The following is a 23,009-nucleotide window of genomic DNA, read 5'->3' on the forward strand; positions in this document are numbered from 1 at the left end:
TTATGTTCCACGTGCCGCCTGTGCTAACCCCTTAATGGCCGCTGGTTTTCCTATCGTAAAAGTCCACGGATTCTGCATTTACATCAACACTTAGTCTCAAAAACGGAGAATCCCCGCTCCACATTTTTAAAGAGGTGCAGGAGCTGAAGGACGGGCGGTATATGCGCACAAATGATTGACCGTAGCGGGAACAGATTGAAAAAACGGCAAATAAAAGATATGGGAACCTGGGATTTGTCAATAAAGACACAGGGCCAGATATTCATAACCATAGCAGCTACTTAGAGTAAGGGAATTTCCAAACTTGGCAAACGTGCTGCAATATAAAAGGCCCATCATAAGCAAGTTTCACTCAGGGAAGGTGAGGGAATGAATGTATCAGGCTTGTCACCTCTGGAGGCAATTCCGAGGCAGGTGAGTGCCGAGGCAGGCTGGTTAGAAGGCCCACCTCAGTTCTCTGAGATGTCATCCAGTGGCATGAAAGGCTGATTTAGACCCTTTAAACTTCACCATGGTCTCCTCCACAACCACTCATTTAGGATCCACTATGGGCAGACCTCAGGAGCCATGAGGAGATGGAAAATAAATTCTAACAATCTAACAGAGCTCTCATTCATACACACAATTTTTTTTAAAAAAAATTATTAAGAGACCAATTAATCTACCCTGCACATCTTTGGGTTTTGGGGAGAGAATGTGCAAACTCCAAATGGACAGTGACTCAGGGCCGGAATCGAATCTGGGTCCTCGGTGCCATGAGGCAGCAGTGCTAACCACTGCACCACCATGCTGTCCTTACACGCTTTTTTAATTCATTCATGGGTGTCACTGGCTAGGCCAGCAATTATTGCCCATCCCTAATGGCCCTTGATACAGAAAGAAAACCTCTCATTTATGAACCCCATTCAAAAAGTTCACATACCCTAAGTGGCCAATCGTTTCGAAAGACAAGCGTCTATTCAGTATCCACACCAAAGATTCAGTATCAATATCACCCTTTATTAGTCTCTTAAACCTGTAAACTCAACCACCCTACTGGGATCAGTGGTTTCTGATCTTTTAGACCCCAGCCAAGCAATCATAGTGGGCTCAGTTGAAATAACAGCACTTAGGAAATGTCAAAAATTACATCCATTAAAACTGCAGGGAGAGTCAGTAATTCTTTTCTCTGAGATTTCCTGTCAATCAATGTGCTCCAGCAGTTTGTGTTTTTTTGAAACTGGCAGCTGCAGCCGAGTTTTATTTCACTTTAAAGCGCTGGAAATTTTAATGACTTCAGATCGTAAGACTTAAACAGGACTTCACGAGTGTTTACATTCTATCCAAAGAGTTGTGACTCTAACATTGAGAGGTAAGGCACTTGGAAAAATGAAAATGGGGTCAGTTTAAACTCAGCACTATTTTTAAACAAATTTTAAAATTCCATATTGTGTTTCAAGTCTGTAGGTTTCTGCCCCACCCCTTTTCCCCTACTTGTGCAAATTGTAGTGGCTGGAAATGGAGGTGGAACTTCCACATCCAGGTTCCACCCGCAATTTTTAAATGTCTCTGGTGTCGTCATGGCTTTGCAAAAGTCCAGCCCATAGAGTATAAAAACAAAAAAATAATGTGGTGAAACTTTATAACTTCTCAACTAGAGTAGTGTGTCCAATTCTGGGCACAACACTGCAGGAAGGATGTGAAAGCATTGGAGAGTATGCAGTAAAGATTTACAAGAATGGTTCCAGGGATGTTGTAATGAACTCCAATTGGCTTTATTGGTTGGCCAATTGGAGTATGAGCTCCCTCAATGATAGCTCATTGAGGGGGCCCATATAAGCACCTGTGTAGGATTTGTGAGCCAGTCTTAAGTTGACTGGACTGCTAGCAGCACTGTTTGGAGCTGCTCCTGTAATATCGTTATTGTAAATAAATATTGGTGTGGTGACGGAACTCCTGCCTTCCGTGGATTACTACAGTGACGACGAAGTAAACTAAGAATTTTGCGGAGACCAGCTGCCGCACTCGGAGGGTAAGCCTTGCCATTTTAAAAATGCCGTTTTTTGGGAGGTTAGAGGCACTCGACCCGGCTATTTAGGACTGGTCCCAGTATGTGGAGAGAATGTGTTACTTCTTTCGGGCAAATGATATACTGACGGATGAAAGGAGACGGCTTATCCTGCTGTTGGCGTGCGGACCCTCAGCTTTTTCCATTATATGTAGTCTGACTTATCCCGATGCGCCGGACATGAAAATTTTCCAAGAAGTAACGGAATTGGTGAAAGAGCACTACGACCCAAAACCACCCCTCATTTTGCGTAGATACAGATTCTACGCAGCGAAACGGGAAGACAGGGTGTCAGTCACAAATTTCTTGACCCGCCTGAGAAGGCTGGCGGAAAAATGTGAGTTCGGCCCGACGCTAAATGAAATGCTTCGGGACCGGTTAGTGTGTGGTATAAACAACCTCACAATACAGAAACGCCTGTTGGTGGAAACGGAGCTAGACTGCAGGCAGGTGTTACAGCTCGCACTATCCCTAGAAAAGGCAGCAAGTGGGGCGCAGGAACTACAGGGCACGCCAATGGAGGTAGATACCTGTGAGAGGGACTACCACAACGGGTCCTGCTACCAGATAGCCGCTCTCAGGAAAAGCCTGAGGAATAGAGGGAAAAAGGAAAACCCCAGAACTGCCCCCAAGTCTGCCAGGACTAACTGGAGACAGAGGGAAATACCGGCTGAGGCTCCTCCAACAGAGAAGGACCGTTTCTTGCACCAGACAGAGTGGGGTAACAGCGACAGAAACCCTAGAAGGAGGTGGCAAAAGAGGAATAGCAGGTGGGGACGCAGGGAAGTACACAACCTAGACGCCCCATCCTCCTCCGAAGGGGAACAATTATATAATATTGTAACGAAGAAAGCAGAACGTATTACGATTACCCCACGGGTGAACGGGCGGCTGACAATAATGGAAATAGACACGGGTGCGGCCGTATCAGTAATGGGAGTGGCAGCATTTAGAAAAATCAAAGATGGACTCCAGCCACTAATCCTAACAAAAACATCGACGAAACTTAAAACATACACGGGGGAACCCCTGGAAGTTCTAGGCACAACTCATGTACCTGTGGAATATGAGAAACAATTGCTCAGATTACCGTTGATGATAGTAGAGGGCTCCGGACCGAGCTTAATTGGATGAAACTGGCTGAAAGACCTAAAATTAGATTGGATGAAAATTTTCCAGAGTGGAAGCAGGCAGTTGAGTGGAGTACTCCAAAAATACCCGGAGGTCTTCAGGAAGGTTTGGGGAAATCATAGGTGCCAAAGCAACTTTGCACGTGGACCTAGAAGCCCTTCCGAAATTTTGTAAGGCCAGGCCGGTACCTTTTGTATTAAGGAAGAAAGTAGATGATGAAATAGAAACGTTACGGCGCAACGGCATTATCAGATCAGTACAGTTCTCGGAATGGGCAGCGCCGGTGGTACCAATTTTGAAGCCAGATGGCTCGATACGTCTCTGTGGAGATTTCAAATAGACAGTAAACAAATACGCACTGCTGGACAAATACCCAATCCCGAAAATAGACAACCTATATGCCAAATTGGCAGGTGGGCTTTTGTTCACGAAACTGGACATGAACCACGCCTACCTGCTGTTAAAACTAGACAAGGACTCCCAGAAGTTTGCTACAATCAACACCCTGAAGGGCCTTTTTCGTTATACTAGGCTACCTTTCGGAGTGTCATCAGCCTGCGCTATATTCCAGCGTACGATGGAAAATATTCTGCAGGGACTACCGCAGGTGGCAATTTATTTGGACAATGTCTTAATCACGGGTAGGACAAACAGGGAACGCTTAAGGAACCTGGAGGAAGTGCTTGGGCGTTTCGCAAAGCCAGGCGTATGGCTAAAAAGGGAAAAATTTGTTTTTCTGGCCCCACAGGTTATACCTGGGATATAAAGTAGACGAGCAGCACGGTAGCATGGTGGTTAGCATAAATGCTTCACAGCTCCAGGGTCCCAGGTTCGGTTCCCGGCTGGGTCACTGTCTGTGCGGAGTCTGCTCGTCCTCCCCGTGTGTGCGTGGGTTTCCTCCGGGCGCTCTAGTTTCCTCCCACAGTCCAAAGTTGTGCGGGTTAGGTGGATTGGCCATGCTAAATTTCCCATAGTGTCCTTAAAAGTAAGGTTAAGAGGGGGGGGGGGGGGGGGGGGGGGTTGTTGGGTTACGTGTATAGGGTGGATACGTGGGTTTGAGTAGGGTGATCATTGCTCGGCACAACATCGAGGGCCGAAGGGCCTGTTCTGTGCTGTACTGTTCTATGTTCTATGTTCTATGAGTCAGGCTTACACCCATTAGAAGTCCAAAGATGTGCAGGTTAGGTGGATTGGCCATGATAAATTGCCCTGAGTGTCGGGTGGGGTTACTGGGTTATGGGGATAGGGTGGAGGTGTTGACCTTCGGTAGGGTGCTCTTTCCAAGAGCCGGTGCAGACTCGATGGGCTGAATGGCCTCCTTCTGCACTGTAAATTCTATGTAAGAAGACAGAGTAAGGGCAATAAAAGAAGCCCCAGCTCCCACCACAGTCCAGGAGTTACGATCATTTCTAGGGTTGGTAACCTATTATGGAAAATTTATTGAAAATAGGGCGTCCATCCTAGAACCCCTCTACCAGCTACTAAAAAAGGGGCAAGAATGGAAATGGTCCACCCGCCAAAACCGAGCATTTAGGGACATTAAGGAACAGCTGTCATCCGAAAATGTCCTAAAGCATTATGACCCAAGGAAGGAGTTGGTGGTCACTTGTGACGCATCCCCTTATGGGGTAGGAGCTGTCTTAGCCCATAGAGGAAGGAATGGGGAAGAACGTCCAATAGCCTATGCTTCGAGGACCTTGGCGATGGGTGAGAGGAAGTACGCCCAAATCGAGAAGGAAGGACTGGCGGTGATATTCGCAGTAAAAAAATTTCACCAGTATCTGTACGGGCGGAAATTCACCATAGTGACGGACCATAAGCCATTATTAGGGTTATTAAACGAAGACAAGTCAATACCCCCGATTGCATCAGCTAGAATCCAACGCTGGGCGTTGCTACTGGCGGCGTATAGATACGTTCTGGAGCACAGACCGGGAACGCGAGTAGCAAATGCAGATGCTTTGAGCAGACTTCCCCTCCCGGACACTCCGCCGCAAATACCAAAAGTAGAGGAGACAGTAATGACTCTAAATGTTTTGGACACCCTACCAGTAGACGCACAACATATTCGGTTGTGGACGCAAAAAGACCCAGTTTTAGCCAATATGAAGCATTTACTGCTAACAGGGGAACTGGAAAGACCAGTGGAGCCCCAGGTGCACCCATACTGGAGCAGAAGGGACCAAATAACTGTAGAAGACGGTATCCTATTATGGGGAGCCTGGGTAATCGTCCCAGCTCAGGGCCGTCGGGCAATCTTAACCGAGTTACATCACGGACACCCAGGGGTGTCTAAAATGAAGATGCTAGCTCGAAGCTACGTTTGGTGGCCAGGTTTGGACACAGACATAGCAGCCTTGGTACGTCGGTGCCAGGAGTGCCAACAGGGGCAAAGAGTGCCACCAGCGGTGCCATTGCACACGTGGGAATGGCCAGGCAGACCGTGGACCCGCCTGCACATTGACCACACCGGCCCTTTCATGGGCTCGATGTTTTTGGTGATAGTGGACGCCCACTCCAAATGGTTGGACGTCCACCGGGTAAACGCAGCAAGCACAGCATCGACAATTGAAAAGCTCAGGGCCTCGTTTGCAACACATTGACTTCCGGAGGTATTGGTGTCGGACAATGGAACGGCATTCACAAGTGGGGAATTTGGAAAATTTCTGAAGGAAAACGGAGTCCGTCACATCAAAACGTCCCCTTACCATCCAGCGACCAACGGCCTGGCATAGAGAGCGGTCCAGACACTTAAAGCGGGACTCAAGAAGCAGCCGGCAGCGTCAATGTACACAAAGCTCTCCCGCTGGCTGTTTGATTACAGGACCAGACTGCATTCCACAACGGGCATTCCGCCAACTGAACTCTTAATGGGAAGGCGGCTGCGAACGAGGCTGAGTCTCCTTTTCCCAAATTTAACGCGGAAAGTGGAGAAACAACAGGAGGCCCAACGCAGGGGGCATGATATTAGTCAGCAGCAGAGACATTTCCAGGTGGGAGCACTGGTTTGGGTCAAGAATTATGGGAATGGACCAAAGTCCATTGGGTCAAAGGCACGATAGAGTCCCAAACAGGGCCCATATCCTATGAGGTTTCAATAGGAGGTAAGGTGCTGAAGAAACACCTAGACCAAATAAGGGCAGCGGAACCACACCTGGAGGCAGGTGAAGCAGGACCACCTCAAGCTGGGATAGCCCAGACGGAAAGGATACCCACACTCCAGCCCCGAGCAATTTCTCCAGACCCTGTCACCCAGTCGTCAGAGTCGGAGATGGACACGTTCGACGAGGCCGCCGCGACACCTCTCCCCAAGGAGGAGGAAGAACAACTTCCAAAGAGGTCGTCAAGGAAAAGACGGGCACCTATAAGGTACACCCCGCCCACTTCGGAGAACGACCCAGTGGACGACACAGAGGTGACGGACCCAGACATGAGGAGCAGGAAGAAGCTCAGAGGAATGCCAGCTGGCAGGAATTCCTCGGACCTTGTGGGGGAGGGGTGTAATGAACTCCAATTGGCTTTATAAGTTGGCCAATTGGAGTATGAGCTCCCTCAATGATAGCTCATTGAGGGGGCCCATATAAGCACCTGTGTAGACTTTGTGAGCCAGTCTTAAGTTGACTGGACTGCTAGCAGCACTGTTTGTAGCTGCTCCTGTAATATCGTTATTGTAAATAAATATTGGTGTGGTGACAGAACTCCTGCCTCCTGTAGATTACTACAGATGTGGATAGATTTGGGAAGCTGGGGCTGTGCTACTTAAGGGGGACAACGTTTGAGAGGAATTTTGATAGCGATGTTTATAATCATGTGAGGTTGGACAGAGAACATAGAGAGAAACTGTTCCCATTGGCGATAAGGCTGAAGGCCAGTGGATACCAATTTAAGGTGATTGACTCATGCTTTGGGTGAGATAAATCTTTTTTTCATAGGATCTGGAATGCACTGTCTGAGAGTGTGACTGAGGCAGATTCAATCATGGGATTTCAAAAGGGAATTGGATAATAACCAGAAGAGAAATAAGTTGCTGGGTTTTGCGGAAAGGGCAGTGAATGGGACTAGTTAGGTTCCTCCTGCAGAGGGTTAGCATAGCCATGAAGGGTCGTTGAGTGTAGATGTATTCATGGAATCCCTACAGTGTAGAAGGAGGCCATTCAGCCCATCGAATCTGCACCGACTCTCCAAAAGAGCATCCAAACCAGCTCCACTCCCCTGTCGCAGCCCCGTAATCCCACCTAACCCGCATATCTTTGGACTGTGGGAGGAAACCGGAGCACCCAGAGGAAACCAACACAGGCATGGGAATCACGTGCAAACTCAACACAGACAGTCACCCAAAGCCGGAATTAAACCCGGGTTCCTGGCCCTATGAGACAGCAGTGCTAACCACTATGCCACCGTGCCACCCATATATAAATAAATGGTGTTTTGAGGCAGCATGGTGGAGCAGTGGCACTGCTGGCTCATGGCACTGAGGACCCAGGTTCGATCCTGGCTCTGGGTCACTGTCTGTGTGGCGTTTGCACATTCTCCCTGTATCTGTGTGGATCACCCCCACAACCCAAAAGGATGTGCAGGGTAGGTGGATTGGCCACGCTAAATTGCCCCTTAATTGAAATAAAAGAATTGTGTACTCTAAGTTCATTTTAAAAATAAATAAATAAAGTAAATTATATTTTGCTTTGAAATATTATTTTTGTACAAAGGTTGGTAGGGTTACTTACGACCAAAGTGAGTTTCTTCCTTGTGTAATAACTCCAGTGAATTTTGTTAATCTTCGAGCATCCATTTCAAACCACTGTGAATGGTCATTCCTACCAGCACACCAAGCTCCATCATAGAAGTCGTCTTCAAAAATGCCAGCCTGTGGGCAAGGAAACACAGTCTAAGCACTAATGGTGCTAATTTGCTTAAAACCCTTTGCAGTTTCACTAGATAAATAATAATGACAGACAATAACCTAAATGATATCTTGCCACTTAACTGCTAGACGTATATAAATCGAGGAGCTCCTGCCAGCAACAGTTGATATAAAAGCAAGGAGATAATTAACTGCACTTATTTATTCTACAATCATTAAATCCCTTCCAGTTACGAGGAAATTAATTATTGATCTTTTTGGACAATTTTCCAGCCAAGTAAAATTCTAATGTAGGATTTTTATGATACAATTAGATAACTTTGGTCTAGGTTATGGGTGAATGGAGGCAGTTATGCATATTGTACAAGGCATGCATGGCTTGTATTAGAGACGTAACTTTAACACCTCAGTCGCCGGCTGTGAATTATGAGTGCGAGACTCCACCGAATTTAACAATTGGGCCTTATTTAAATGGAGGCAGCAAGGTGCCTGGCCCAGACTGGGGCCAAGAGCAGTTTGTTGCATTTGGACTGGCATAACACTAGGCAGCCCAGATGAAGCCCGGTCAACGCAGAGGTAGATCATCAGGGTTCAGGAGAATTTTGAAAATGTGCAAGTTAGAGCAGCAGTGAAGCAAATAATTTTTACCGGATCTGAACGGACATCACTGCTGCTCCTGGGCCCAAAATAAAATGTTTTCTTAAAAACCTTGGAGAATCTCTGCATCTGGTTTGAATGCTCCGTCTGAATGGCCATGCTGCCTATTGGATCATTTAAAAATATAGTTCAGCTCCTTTCTGCATACTAGGGCCACAATTAGCATAGAGTCATGTGGCTTATGGTTATCCTGTACACAATTATATTTCTTTATTTTTACTATGATGCCAATTGCCAGAGCTCCTCTCTATTGTTCACAACCTAGTAGACCAGTGATGCCAGCTGTAACATAAAGTGAGCCTTCACCTTTATGCTTCTGTGTCCCAAGAGGACTCTTCAGCAGTCTGCAGCATTACTGCTGCTGTGTCCTGCCACCCAACATGAACCAATATATGATGGAGCTGGCTGGGAAAGACACAGAAGAGGGAACAGCTTTCTGAAAACAGATTTTATCCATTATTCCAATTGTGCTGGATACTTGATGAAAATATACACTGGTTAGCAGGAGGCAAGATAATACAGTTAGATGCTGCAGACATTGAGAGATGTCCCAAAGCTGAGAGCAGTTGGTTTTCCTTATTGTCTCTTTGTGACTTCCCAAGGCCTGAATGCCAACAGTGAAGGCATCCATGCACTGATTGTTCAGGGGGTCTCTCTGTCCAGGAGATGGCTGCATATGAAAATCACTTATTGTCACGAGTAGGCTTCAATGAAGTTACTGTGAAAGGCCCCTAGTCGCCACATTCCGGCGCCTGTCCGGGGAGACTGGTACAGGAATCGAACCGTGCTGCTGGCCTGCTTGGTCTGCTTTAAAAGCCAGCGATTTAGCTGAGTGAGCTAAACCAGCCCCTGGTTTATGGTTCATGGTTTCAGCACCAATTTATGTCATATTGATACTGATGTCACTTTAATGCTCCAGCAAGATGCACAGACCTGAGTCCATGTGGTCCAGACCCAGGGGCTGATTTCTGTAGAACGTGTTATGGTTCTGGGCCAGACCTCCAGGTTTATGGTAAATCCGGTTAGGGACCAATAACATTTGGTTTAAAGCAGACACAATTTGACATTCAGGAAACTTGGTAAGAGAATAAAACCACAAGAGTTCACAGGTTTTGAACAAACAAAAATGAACTATGCAAGTTCAGAAATATTAAAGAATTTATATCTTATACTTTAACATTAAATAATTTATATCTTACACTCTAACATCCAGAGTTAATATGAGTTATTATGAGGTACATGTGAATTAACCAGCAAAATGTGGTTGAACACAGCACACTAAACATACCAGAATAAATGACAGATGCAACGTAGATGTGAAGTGGTGGCAGAAGACCAGAAGGCGTTGTTACGGACAGACAGTTAACGTCAAACATCAGGTGCCTGCTGAACGTGATAATGACCCCATCCAGGGAGTGAACACCAGAGGTGATCATCTCCCTGGACACAGAAAAGACCTTTGATGGAATCAAATGGAATACCTCACTGAGGTACTGGAGTGGTTTGGGCTTGGTACACCGCCTGGGAGAGCTGTACAGCGAGCATGCGGACAAACACCACCAGCTCAAAGTACTTCTAGCTGCCTAGAGGCACAAGGCAGGGATGCCCGTTGTCCTCACTGCACCATGGAGGGAATCATGGCACTCTTGAAAGAGTTTGGAGCCTTCTCGGGCTACACACTGAACCTGAGCAAACGTGAAATCTTCCAGGTGAACCCACAAGGGAGAGAGGCAGAGCTGGAGGGACTGCCGTTTTTAACAGGCCCAAAACAAATTACGCTACCTGGGGATCCAAAGTGCACATGATTGGACACGGATCCACAAGTGGAACCTGGCCAGTCTGGTAGAGGAAGTTAAAAAGGACCTCCAAAGGTGGGACACATTTCCAGGCTCCCTGGCAGGTAGGATACAGACAATCAAGGTGAACGTACTGCCCAGGTTCCTCTTCCTGTTCAGCTCCATACTGATCTATATCTCCAAGACCTTTATCAACTCAGTGGAAAAAATGATCATGGCAATAGTGTGGGAGGAGAAGAACCCAAGGATCCCCAAAAAATTCTTGCAAAGAACGAGTGGCCTAATTCTGCTTCTATGTTTTATGGTCTTATGGCCTGTGGCCCTCCCACCCTGCAATGTTACCACCGGGCAGCAAAAGCAGAAAGGAAAAAGGGATTTATAAAGGAACCAGAGGCTGAATGGGTAATCTAGCACAGGGCTAAATTGCTGGCTTTTAAAGCAGACTAAGGCGGGCCAGCAGCACGGTTCAATTCACGTAGCAGCCTCCCCGAACAGGCGCCGGAATGTGGCGACTAGGGTCTTTTCACAGTAACTTCATTTGAAGCCTACTTGTGACAATAAGCAATTTTCATTTAATTTTCATTTCACGGAGGAGAGTTCCTGCACGGGAACATTCCTCCGGGCTCCGGCCACGGCAGCGTTCTCATCCCCACCGGCTAAGCGCTCAATGAGCCCAGTTGTAATAGCCACACTCAGGTCATGGAACCAGCTAAGACAGCACTGCGGTCTAACCAAAATGTCCATCAAGACCCCCATCTGCAATAAGCACAGGTCTGCACCAGCCAAAATGGACGCCACCTTCAAAAGGTGAAGACAGGATAGGGGAACACTGACGGTTAGGGACTTCTACACAGACGACAGACTGACAACAGTAGAGGAACTGGTTCCAACTGACTAGGTGCAATGAGTTAAGATAAATTTAAAGTAAGAAGTTCCTACATGGGGAAACAAAGACATACCCACAGGCGCCGAAACAATCGCTATCAGAGGATCTACTAGACTCAGAGAATTTCGGGGCAGAAAACTGGGGGGATCTGAATGGGCAACTATTGGGAAAGATACACTCTTCTCTGGGTGTGACCAGAGAAAAACAGGAGGAAGACATGGGGCGGAATTTTCCGACCCCCCGCCAGGTTGGAGAATCGCCGGGGGGGGGGGGGGGGGGGGGGGGGAATCCCGCCCCCGCCAGCTGCCGAATTCTCCTGCACCGGAGATTCGGCGGGGCGGGAATCGCGCCGCGCCGGTCGGCAGCCGCTCGCAGCGGCCCCCCCCCCACCCCGGCGATTCTCCGGGACATGATGGGCCAAAGTCCCGCTGGCATAAATTAGACTAGGTCCCTTACCGGCGGGACCTGGCGGCACGGGCAGGCTCCGGGGTCCTGGGGGGGGCGCCCCCGGTGGCCTGGCCCGCGATCGGGGCCCACCGATCCACGAGCGGGCCTGTGCCGTGGGGGCACTCTTTTCCTTCGTGTCGGCCGTGTCAGCATCAGCGAGGGCCGACGCGTTGATGAACACCCCCCCTGCGCATGCACGGGGTTGACGTCAGCAGCCACTGACGCTCTCGCGCATGCGCGGATCCGCACCGCCCGGTGGAATCCCTTCGGCCCCGACTGGCGTGGCGCCAAGGGCCTTCCACGCCGGCCGGCGGGACGCAACCCACTCCGCTGCCGACCTAGCCCCTGAAGCTGCGGAGGATTCCGCACCTTTGGGTCGGGCCGACGCCGGAGTGGTTCACGCCACTCCATCCCGTCGGGGCTCCCCGTCCGCCGGGTACGGGAGAATCCCGCCCATAGGGTTTAAAATTGGGTGGGGACTCTGGAGCGAACCACTGCCCAGCGTCAACTCCATATCCACTTGCGCAAGGCTAAGCCTAATGCAGCTAAAAGTGGTACACAGAGCGCACTTAAGCAGAACTCGAATGAGCAGATTCTTACCAGAGGCAGAAGACAAATGTGAATGGTGCCAGGGGGACCCGGCCAACCACACCCACATTTTCCTTTAGGTTCCATGTAGTCTCTCAGGTCAAAGACTCCAGGCACTATATTAAAGAAGAGTGTGTGTGTGTGTGTGTGTGTGTGTGTTGGGGGTGGGGGGGGGGGGGGGGGGGGGGGGGGGGGGGGGGGCTGTGGGGGTGGGGAGTGGGTTATCCCTGATGGCTAGCTGATATTTATTCCTCAACCAACTCCTGAAATCTGGACATTACCTCATTGCTGTTTGTGAGAGTAGTTGTGTCCAAAATGACTAACACACCTACTACATTATAACAGTGACTATACTTCAAAGAAGTACTTAATTGTCTGTGAGGGAATTTGGGACATCTTGCGCTTGCAAAGAGTGCTAAATGAATGCAAATTATTTGGTTGTTTGAAACCTAGCTCCCCATCTATGTAAATAGTCCGCACACCTCTATATACAACATGGTCAGCTCGGTGCCCTCATGGTGGGTCAGTGTCAGAATCCACTTCAGCGATGGCAGCAGAAAAACCGCTCAACAAAATGAAGGAAAAATCAGCATTTTTGTGTTTTGCACTGCTGTTCTCAGTCTGATTTCACCAAGTGATAAGGTAGACTGGAAACTAAAGAGAATTTTGCAGTCCAGCCCAGGGCAAACTGTCTGAAGGATTACCATTTATTATAAGCTGTTGAAAATGACTTGAAGGTACACCAGCTGAGTTCTGCTCAATTTGGATGGACTCAATTTGACGTTAAAATGTTTGACATGTAAAAAAATGTAATCCATCTGTGGTTACAACAGCACAATGTTTATGCCAACTCAAAGTTACAAGGATATAACTTCCAGAATATTTAAGATTTTAAAAAAAAACTTTTAGAGTTATATGGTCTATGCAAGTTTACATTCTTTGAAGTGATTATGAATGAAAAACACTTGTTTGATTATCTAAGTGCAATGATTTTTAAGTGGTCACATGCTTTATTTTTATCCAGACATAAATTCTGTGCATAGTTTTCAAGTTGCAGAGCAAGCCTGGGGTATGTGCAATGGAACACACTGATCTGCAATAGAGCAGGTTTAAAATATAATTAACCAAACGGTAATTGGTGACATTATCGAGCATTGTTGATTCAGAACAGAATATTTTTAACAGCCAAATGAGTATGACATTAATCGTTACAAATTAATTCTGTCCATCTAATTGACAGAGCAAAAAATTAGTAGCTACTGTGCAACAAACAATTCTTATTCCATACATTAATATGAACATGCATGACCATAAAAGGAGCAAATGTGTATTTACAATGTGACTGGCATTGAATTATGTAGATTTTGTTTATATTATTTCTATTACAAACACAAATATCAAATAATTGGTTGATACAGAGCTGAAACAAAATTCTTCTGATACATAAAATAAGTGTTCCTTGTGATTCTGGTGATTAAGTGTTACGTTCCGAACGTGAGAGGCCTGAATGGGCCGGTCAAGAGGGCTCGCATGCTCGCGCATTTAAAGAGCTTGAAGGTGGACTTGGCAATGCTACAGGAGATACACCTGAGGGTAGTGGATCAGACTAGGCTTAGGAAGGGGCGGGTTGGGCAGGTATTTCATTCAGGGCTAGACTCTAAAACTAGGGGGTAGTGATCATGATCAATAAGCAGGTGTCATTTGAGGTGGAGAACACAGTGCTGGATTCGGGGGGTAGGTACGTTATGGTGAGTTGGAAGCTGGAGAGGATGATGGTGATATTAGTGAGTATTTACGCACCAAACTGGGACGACGCGGAGTTTATGAGGCAGGTATTAGGGAAAATTCTGGACCTGGACTCACATAGGTTGCTCATGAGGGGGACTTTAATATGGTCATTGATCCGAGGTTGGATCGGTCAAGTTCAAGGACAGGGAGGGTGCCAGCCGCGGCGAAGGGATATAAAGGGTTTATGGAGCAGATGGGAGGGGTCGATCCATGGAGGCTCAGAAGGCCAAGAGCGAAGGAATTTTCTTTTTTCTCCCATGTTCACAAAGTGTACTCCTGCATTGATTTTTTTCCTTTTGAAGAGGGCTTTGCTGGCAGGGATGGTAGATGCCGAGTATTCGGCAATTGTTGTGTTGGACCATGCCCCACACTGGGTGGATTTACAGGTGAGCAAGGAGGGGGGTCAGCGCGGCAATGGAGATTGGAGTAGGACTGTTAGCGGATGAGGGGGTGTGCAAGCGGGTGAGGGAGGCCATCCAGAATTATTTGGCGATAAATGACATGGGGGAGGTTTTGGCAGCAATGATATGGGAGGCACTGAAGGCAGTAGTTAGGGGGGAGCTGATTGCAATCCGGGCTCATAGGGAGAATGTGGAGCGGGCAGAGATGGATAGGCTGGTTAGAGAAATACTTCAGGTGGACTGAAGGTATTCGGAAGCCCTGGAGGCGGGGCTGTTGAAGGAGCGGCAGAAGCCGCAGATGGAGTTGGGTCTGATATCTACAGGGAAGGTGGTGGGGCAGTTTAGGAATGCGAGAGGGGTGATATATTAGCATGGTGAGAAGGCCAGTAGGATGCTAGCACACCAGCTCAGGAAAAGGGAGGTGGTCAGGGGGATAGGAAGAGTGAAGGATAGAGTGGGAAACACAGTCTTGGACCCAGCAGGGGTGAAAGGGGTGTTCAAGGAGTTTTACAGTTGGCTGTATGAGTCAGAGCCCCAGCTGGGGTGGAGGGGATGTGGCACTTTTTGGAAGGGTTGAAGTTTGCGAAGGTGAAGGTGGAGGAAGGGTTGGTGGTGGGGTAGGAAGCCCTGCTCGGGATTGTAGATGTAGTTGAGGGATTGGAGGTCATGCAGTCGGACAAGGCTAAGGATCCTGGGATGTTTGGCTTGCTGCTGGTGAGGGTATTTAATGAGGGAGGGGAGCGGTGTGTTCTTCCCCCAACAATGTCATAGGCTTCGATTTCTTTGATCCTGAAGCAGGAGAAGGACCCAGAGGAATGTGGGCGATACAGACCATTCTCCCTACTGAATGTTGACGCCAAATTGGTGGACGAAATTCTGGCCTCAAGGATAGAGGACTGTGTTCCGGGGTGATAGGGAAAGACCAGACGGGATTTGTCAAAGGCAGGCAGCTAACGGCCACCTTTAGAAGGCTCTGGAATGTAATCATGATGCCTGCTGAGGGAAGGGAGGCGGAGGTAATGGTCGCTATGGGAACGAAGAAGGCCTTCAACCTGGTGGGGTGGAAGTGTCTGCGGGAGGTCCTGGGACGGTTTAGGTTTGGGTAGTGCTTTATTGACTGGGTTTGGTTGCTGTAACAGGCACTCTGGGGGACGAGAGTGTATGAACGAACAGGGTGAGTTCGGACTATTTTAGACTGCACTGAGGGACAAGGCAGGGATGTCCCCTCTCCCCACTGTTATTTGCATTGGCTATAGGGATATTGCCGATGGCGCTGGCGGCGTCAAAGGACTGGAAGGGGCTAGTCCGGGGGTGATGTGGAACATAGGGTCGTGTTATATGCAGACGACCTACTCCTGTATATTTCTGACACTTTTGGGGAGATGGGAGCGATTATGCGGATTTTAGGGGAATTTGGCTGGTTCTCGGGATACAAGTTAAACATGGCTAAGAGCGAGGTATTTGTGATCCAGATGAGTTGGCAGGAGAGGAGACTGGGGGAGTTGCCGTTTAAAGTGGTGGTAAGGCATTTTCATTACTTGGGTATTCACGTGGCACGGGAATGGGAGCAGTTACATAAGCGAATTTCATTTCATTTCATAAATTAAATTTGGCCCGATTAGTTGAGCAAATTAAGGTGGACTTCCGGAGGTTGGACATTCTCCCGTTGTAACTGGCGGGGAGGGAACAGACCGTAAAAATGACGGTTCACCCGAGATTTTTGTTTGTTTTCCAGTGCCTTCGTATTTAAAAAAAAATTTCAGTGTACCCAATTCATTTTTTCCAATTAAGGGGCAATTTAGTATGGCCAATGCACCGATCCTGCACATCTTTGGGTTGTGGGGTAGAAACCCACGCAAACACGGGGAGAATGTGCAGAGAGTGAGCCGGGATCAAACCTGGGACCTCGGCACCATGAGGTAGCTGTGCTAACCACTGCGTCACCGTGCTGCCCACCTCCCTATTTTTATACCGAAGGCCTTTTTTAAGCGGGTGAATGCGGTGATTTGTGGGGGGGAGGATTGGCACTGCCGAACTTTAGGAACTACTACTGAGCGGCAAATATAGCCATGATCAGGAAGTAGGTAGTGGTGGAGGGATTGGTGTGGGAGCGGGTAGGGGTACAAGTTTAGGAGCACGGGTAATGGCACCTCTGTCGTTCTCGCCAGCCCGGTACTCCACAAGCCCAGTGGTAGTGGCAGCCCTGATAATTTGAGGGCAGTGGAGGAAGCATATGGGAGTGGAGGGAATGTTGGTGTGGGCTCCAATTTGTGGGAATCACCGGTTTGTCCCAGGGTGGATGGATGGGGGGTTTCGAAGCTGGCAGAGAGCAGGGATTGAGAGGCTTGGAGATCTGTTTATTGATGGGAGCTTTCCCTGCTTCGAGGATCTGGAAGAGGAGTTTGAATTGCCGGTGGGGGATGGATTTTGTTATCTACAGGTGAGGGATTTTGTGCAAAGGCAGGTGTTGACCTTTCCGCTTCTACCTCCATAGGGGATACAGGAAAAAGTAGTCGCTAGAATGGGAGTGGGAGAAGGGAAGGTATCGGAAATCTATGAAGAACTTATTGAGTGGGAAGAAAACCAGAAAAGTGTGTTAAAGTGTAAATGGGAAGGTGAATTAGGAAAGGAGTTAAAGGCCATTCCGTGGGAGGATGCTCTGAGCACAGTCAACACGTCCTCATCATGTGCCAGGCTCAGCCTGATACAATTCAAGGTGGTTCACCAGGCACACATAACGGTAGCCCGGATGAGCAGGATTTTTGGGTGTGTGAGGTATGCGGGAGGGCCCGCAAATCCTGTCCATAAGTTTTGGGCATGTCCGAAGCTCAGGATTTTCTGGCAGGAATTTGCCGTTGTCATGTCCACGGTACTAAAACCAAGGGTGGCGCCGAGTCCAGAGATTGCGATTTTTGGAGTGTCGGAAGACCCGGTATTCCAGGGGGCGAGAGAGGACGACATTTTGGCCTTTGCCTCCTTGGTAGCCCGAAGCCAGATCTTATTAGCATGGAGGGACTCGGAGCCCCTGAAAACAAGGGTATAGGTTATCGACATTGCTGGGTTTCTGAGGCTGGAGAAAATAAAGTTTACCCTGAAAGGATCAATGTTAGGGTTCGTTCGGAGGTGGCAGCTGTTTATCGACTTCTTCACGGAAAACTAAACTGTTAGCAGATTCAATCAGTGGGGGGGTGGGGCGCGGTTAGTGAGTAAGGAGGGCAGGGGAAGTAAGGTTATTTTTGTTTGGCTTCGGTGGGAAAAGTGTGAGATGGAGAGGGGTGTTACACACTGAATTATGTTTACATTTGTACTTGTATCTTTTATAAAACCATAAATGCCTCAATAAAATGTTTGTTAAAAAAAAGGTGTTAGGTTCCAAGTTGATGTTCTCACTGGACAGTAAAATCCCAGAATGGAAACGCGGCTCAAAAATCCGTAACTTATATATTTTTTTCGATAAACCTTGGAGGAACAGAGTAACAGGATCGCTAATTCGTTTCAACAGCAAGGAAAAAACATTTAATATACATAAAAAAACTAGATTATGATACAATATACCTTTCCTCTGCTCCTTAGTTTAACAATTACACACAAGTTTTCGGATTAACACAAATTACAAAATGCATCTTAATCTTCTACTTGATCTACAATGGTCTCATGAACAGAGTGTCCCCTTTAAGCACACAAGATGACTGTGGTCAAATACACACACTGCGCTCTGAACCCGAGGTAAATGTTTGTGTATTGTCTCCCCTTCTCCCCAATTTTCCAAGCTCCACACCCAAAAACACATTTTCAAATCTTCTCACATAAATATGATTTCCCACAGCAGTTTGCATTCTGAAATCACACCATGTTTTCCAACTTGCACATTTAAACAAAGCTTCCACTCCACCTTTAACAGCAGACCCAGTCCATGATTTTACATCCTTTTAGGTTTCCTTTGTTTTAACGGCTTTTGCACAAACTCCAAGATGCAGCCACATATTTCCATAATTATTTCAACTCATATTTCAGCGGCTACAGTAAACCTCACAAACCTAAAATTTACTTCAGCTATCTTTCTGGCATCTCAGCCTTCTCCCTAGCTCTGTCCGTCTTTACTTAACCATGCTCTCTTGTAGTAGCTTTAATCTCAGACTTCTTGGAAACTTCCCTTCATTCTCTAGTTTCTTTAATTAGATATTCTTGAGATCTCTGCACTTATTTTTTAACCATTACTCCATGGTATGGCTTTTCTTCTGGCAAAGTGGAGTAAGATGTGCCCTCTCTAGCCCTCTAAACCATTGCTTTTACCAGAGCTGTGAGCTGCTTTCTATCGTACTGCCTGTCTCCAACTGCAATCAAACTAGCTGAAATAAAACTTAAAAAGCTTTTCTACCTTACAAGGTCCAGTTGCTAAGCAACACAAACATGTTTATGCCTTTTATTTATTCTTCATGCCATAGCCCTCTCAAAGCACTATAGATACACAGTTAGAATCTAACTAACCCCCACACAGACAAACACCTTTGCCCAGCATGAATCTAACTATGGGTTTTGCCCTTCCAGGCACAAAAACATTAAATCAAACCCACTTGAAACTACACCTTATTTCTAATGTTTACCAATACAAACATAAATACCTTAAAAATACCTTTATTTTCCTAACGTAAGTCATTGAGTGACTTAGCCATGCAAGCTCAAGAAGTCCCAGTTTCGAACCCTGATCAAAAGGGCAGCTAGATTTGGTCTCCGAAGGCCAGTAATCAGGATTGGAAAAACAGCCAGGGTTTCAGTTCATCTTCAACTTAGATGCTTGGGGTGGGGTGAGGGGGGGGGGGGGGGGGGGGGGAGGGGGGGGGGGGGTTATATTTGTCATTTATCTCACACTTCAGAGCTTCGAAATTACCAACAGTGAACACACCTGCCTGAGTTTTACATTATGTTATATAGCGATGATGAACGGAAAATTAATAGCCTTGTGAGGTGGGTTGGTGGCATATCGCATTTTCCTCCCAAGCGTGTTCCCACTTCTGAGCGATCTTGCCAGACCAGGCTGCTGGGTGGGTAGCCAACTGGGCCATCAAATGCTAAGGACCCACTTCCACAATGATGGCCTGGCAGCTGAGGCCATTCTTTACTTTTAAAATCTTGGAAAGCTTCAGTGAGCACTCCCATTTTGAGACACCCTGGTGGTCCTCTACGTGCCTCAGCAGCTACCACTTCTCCCATGGGGGCAGTCAGTCATCCAGCCCTCTGACAGTTCCTCTCACCTCAGGAACCCGTCTGCCATCTGTAATTAGACATTGGCTGCCTCCTGTAAGATCACAATGCTGTGCGGCATTGCTTTTGGTTCTGACGGCAGAAACATTTCAAAGCTGGTAAGATTCTACCTGATGTACAGGAGAGAATATCTGGCCCATTGCCCCAGGTGGCTCTTCAAGTGGAACCATCTACTTTAATTAAATTTTCTTATCCATTCTTTTAACTTCATCTTCTTCTTTTTCAAGTTTAAAAAACAAAATTCCTGTTAAAACATGTCCTCATTCCGAATCATGATGAGTGTAGTTAATCTATATGTAGACTGGAAAAGATAGTTAGGAAAATGAGTTCTTAGAGTACATTCAAGACAATTTTTTAAAGCAGTACATTCCAGTGCCAACCAGCATTCAGGCTACTCTAGACCTGGTAATGTGCAACGAGACAGGATTAATCAATACCTGATTGCAAAGAAGTCTCTGCAGTGAGAAATGTGGGCCTAAGACTAGTGTTTTAAAGCTAAATAAAGTTAATTATGAGGCTATGAAGACAGAGCGGGTTCAAGTGAACTGCAAAAAAAATTAAAATGTAGAACAGTAGAGATGTAGCAGAAGACTTTTAAGGACATGTTAAATAGTTCTCAGCAAGGATTTACCCAAGTAGAAAAGAAAGATTCTTCAAGAAAGAGACACCATCCATGGCTAAATAAGGAAGTTAAGGATGGTATAAAATTGAAAGAAACAATATACAAATCTGCGCAGATTAGTGGGAGATCAGACGATTGGACAGAGTTTAAGAAAAAGCAAAGAAAGATTGAAAATGTAATGAAGAGGGAAAAAGAAGAGCATGAAAGAAAGAAAGCTATCTAGAAATTGAAAACAGATAGTGTCCTCAAGCATTTAGATAGAAATAGAATAACAAAAGCAAGTTTTGGTCCTTGAGAGCAGGATTTTTCAAAGTGCGGGTCACAATCCACACGGGTATCAGGAGGGTCGTGGCGTTCCCACGGTGGTCCCGATCGAGGGAGAAGCACCTAACAGCTACTACCGGCATTTATATTGAGGAAGGAAATGAGGCTGTGTGAAGTTTTCCAGCCATAAGCAAAAGCAGTGAGAAGGTCATGAGCCCTGCACACACATTTGACAAACGCCCTATATGTATGTCTCACAGAGGAGAGCGTCTTCCATTTTCTAGCTGCTGGAAAGCATGGCAAAGGACTGTGAAGATGAATCGTTTTCTTACAAGAAAGAAATGGCCAGAGGTACAAATAGACAGAGTACCTACTGGCCAGGATCTCACATCTAAATCTGCTGGAGAAAGCTGCCCAGGAGAGTGCAGGGCAGAATAGAGCAGTGCTAGTGTTAGCTCTGCACAGAGCTCCAAGGCCTCAGATTAACAGTTTACAAAGACGATTTCCTGAGGTATAGGTTTTGTCAATTGTACCGATTCAAATAAAGATGTAAATCCCATGTGTGTTATATGCAGGGAAGTACTGGAAAATGAGAGCAGAGGTTTCAGGTTTTGAAAGAGAAGTGGTGGATGAAAAATTCCTTTTGAGGTTGAGACCCCAAAGTCAGTTATTAACTTACAGCTGACTCCAAATGAAAAATGCTGTACCTGACCTGTGACAGCACATTAAAAACACGCCAAAAGTCCATGAGGCTGTCAGCATTCTGGAGCAGCATCTCTCAGAAATATCCAGTGCTGAGTAAAACAAGCATTTTGTTGCTATTGCCTTTCACAACGACCTACATATGCCAGGTTGGATTTTCCATTCTTACAAAGATGAAGACAGCACAAAGGAACTGGCTGAAGTCTGCACCTGATATGCTCATTGCCCTCTCCTCCTGTGAACTTGATTGGAGATCATGAGGAATAAGCTGGTTCCTCTTTCGCATTAAAAGCGAATGTGGCGCCGGTCACTGCCAGGAGATGGAAGTCTCACCCATCAGGGAGGTAAGGGGCCATTATGAGCACATGCTGTGTGTCACACTCTAACCTTGGAAAACAATACTCAGAAACACATGAACAGCACATGCTTGAACTTCCATGTGCGCCTCAGATGGGCAAGGGTGCCCTCCCACAGCATTGGGTTAGAAGAATACCGGGAGTTGTTTTACTTTCTGGCATATTTAAAGATAACAGTGATTACTGTGCTCCAGAGGGGATGCTGTATCTACCCATTTTAAAAGAGAGACTGTGTCAGGATGATATAAGAAAAGGGCATCCCCTGCAGCACTGGTTGACAGAACCGCAAACAGTTGCGTTGTACTGCTCAGTACTGTTCACAGGCCACTCTCCCTATGTTCATTTTTCCCCTGTTGCTATTGAGTATCCATTGTGTGTTTTCCAAAACAGCAACAGCCAATTAACTGCTCTCAATGCTTTGATACATGCCCACAGTAAGAGGATCCCTTTTCCCTACAGTACATCAATGTGCTTGCTCTATTAAAAATGAAGCAATTAAAGAGCTACCCATACAGTCCATTAAATGCAATTATTTTGAACTCAGTTAGCAAGATGAAATGATAGAGGATTGATGTTTACGTAAATCCTTCCACAAAGGTTTCATACAATGTTGCTTCTTTGATGTACTACTTACTTGGCCCTTGAAGGTTGAAGGAATCGCCCCCACACAAAACTTAAATATTCTTTTAAAGACATACCTGGATATTCAGCCTTCCTCTGTGAGCCCCCAAACCATAACGCTGGACAGTCGATGCATGGAGCTGAAAGTCATCAATTCGCAATGTCTCCAAGCCCAGAGGAGGACATTCTGTTAAAGAACAGAAGGAAATAATTCAAACCTATAATATATCAAAACTAAGCACTTTAACACAGCCTCTCGCTGCCATTTATTGCTTCTGTCTGGTTGAAATATTTTTCAGCTACTGCGGTGATAAAATTATGCAAAGGTAAATAAGTTATGGGAAACTTTCTTTTGAACTAATCCCTGCATAACTTAAAAGTTAGCCAAAAATATCTTATTCGGTTTTTATTCTTTCACATCTTGGTTCAATCATATTGCTCTCACTTCTAAATCAGAAGTTATTGGTACGATATTTACTCCAGGACCTGAGCACATAATCTAGGCTGACTCTTCAGTACAGCAGGCAGGGAGTGCTGCATTGTCAGCAACGCTGTCATTTGGATGAAATATTAAACTAAG

The 23,009-nt window shown here is 46.6% G+C and overlaps 1 protein-coding gene across 1 annotated transcript in view; it reads right to left on the reverse strand.

The window, feature by feature from the left end:
• Positions 1–23,009, reverse strand: part of cpxm2 (carboxypeptidase X (M14 family), member 2) — a 259,608-nt gene that overhangs the window by 176,407 nt on the left and 60,192 nt on the right. Inside the window, exons 3-4 of the mRNA XM_038773322.1 lie at positions 22,507–22,616; positions 7,903–8,042 (exon numbers count right to left, since the gene is read on the reverse strand). Of these exons, the coding sequence (XP_038629250.1) occupies positions 7,903–8,042; positions 22,507–22,616 (250 nt within the window). The remainder of the gene's footprint in view (positions 1–7,902; positions 8,043–22,506; positions 22,617–23,009) is intronic.

The sequence above is a fragment of the Scyliorhinus canicula genome, chromosome 16 (genome assembly GCF_902713615.1).
Source record: "Scyliorhinus canicula chromosome 16, sScyCan1.1, whole genome shotgun sequence".
NCBI classification, from domain to species: Eukaryota; Metazoa; Chordata; class Chondrichthyes; order Carcharhiniformes; family Scyliorhinidae; genus Scyliorhinus; species Scyliorhinus canicula.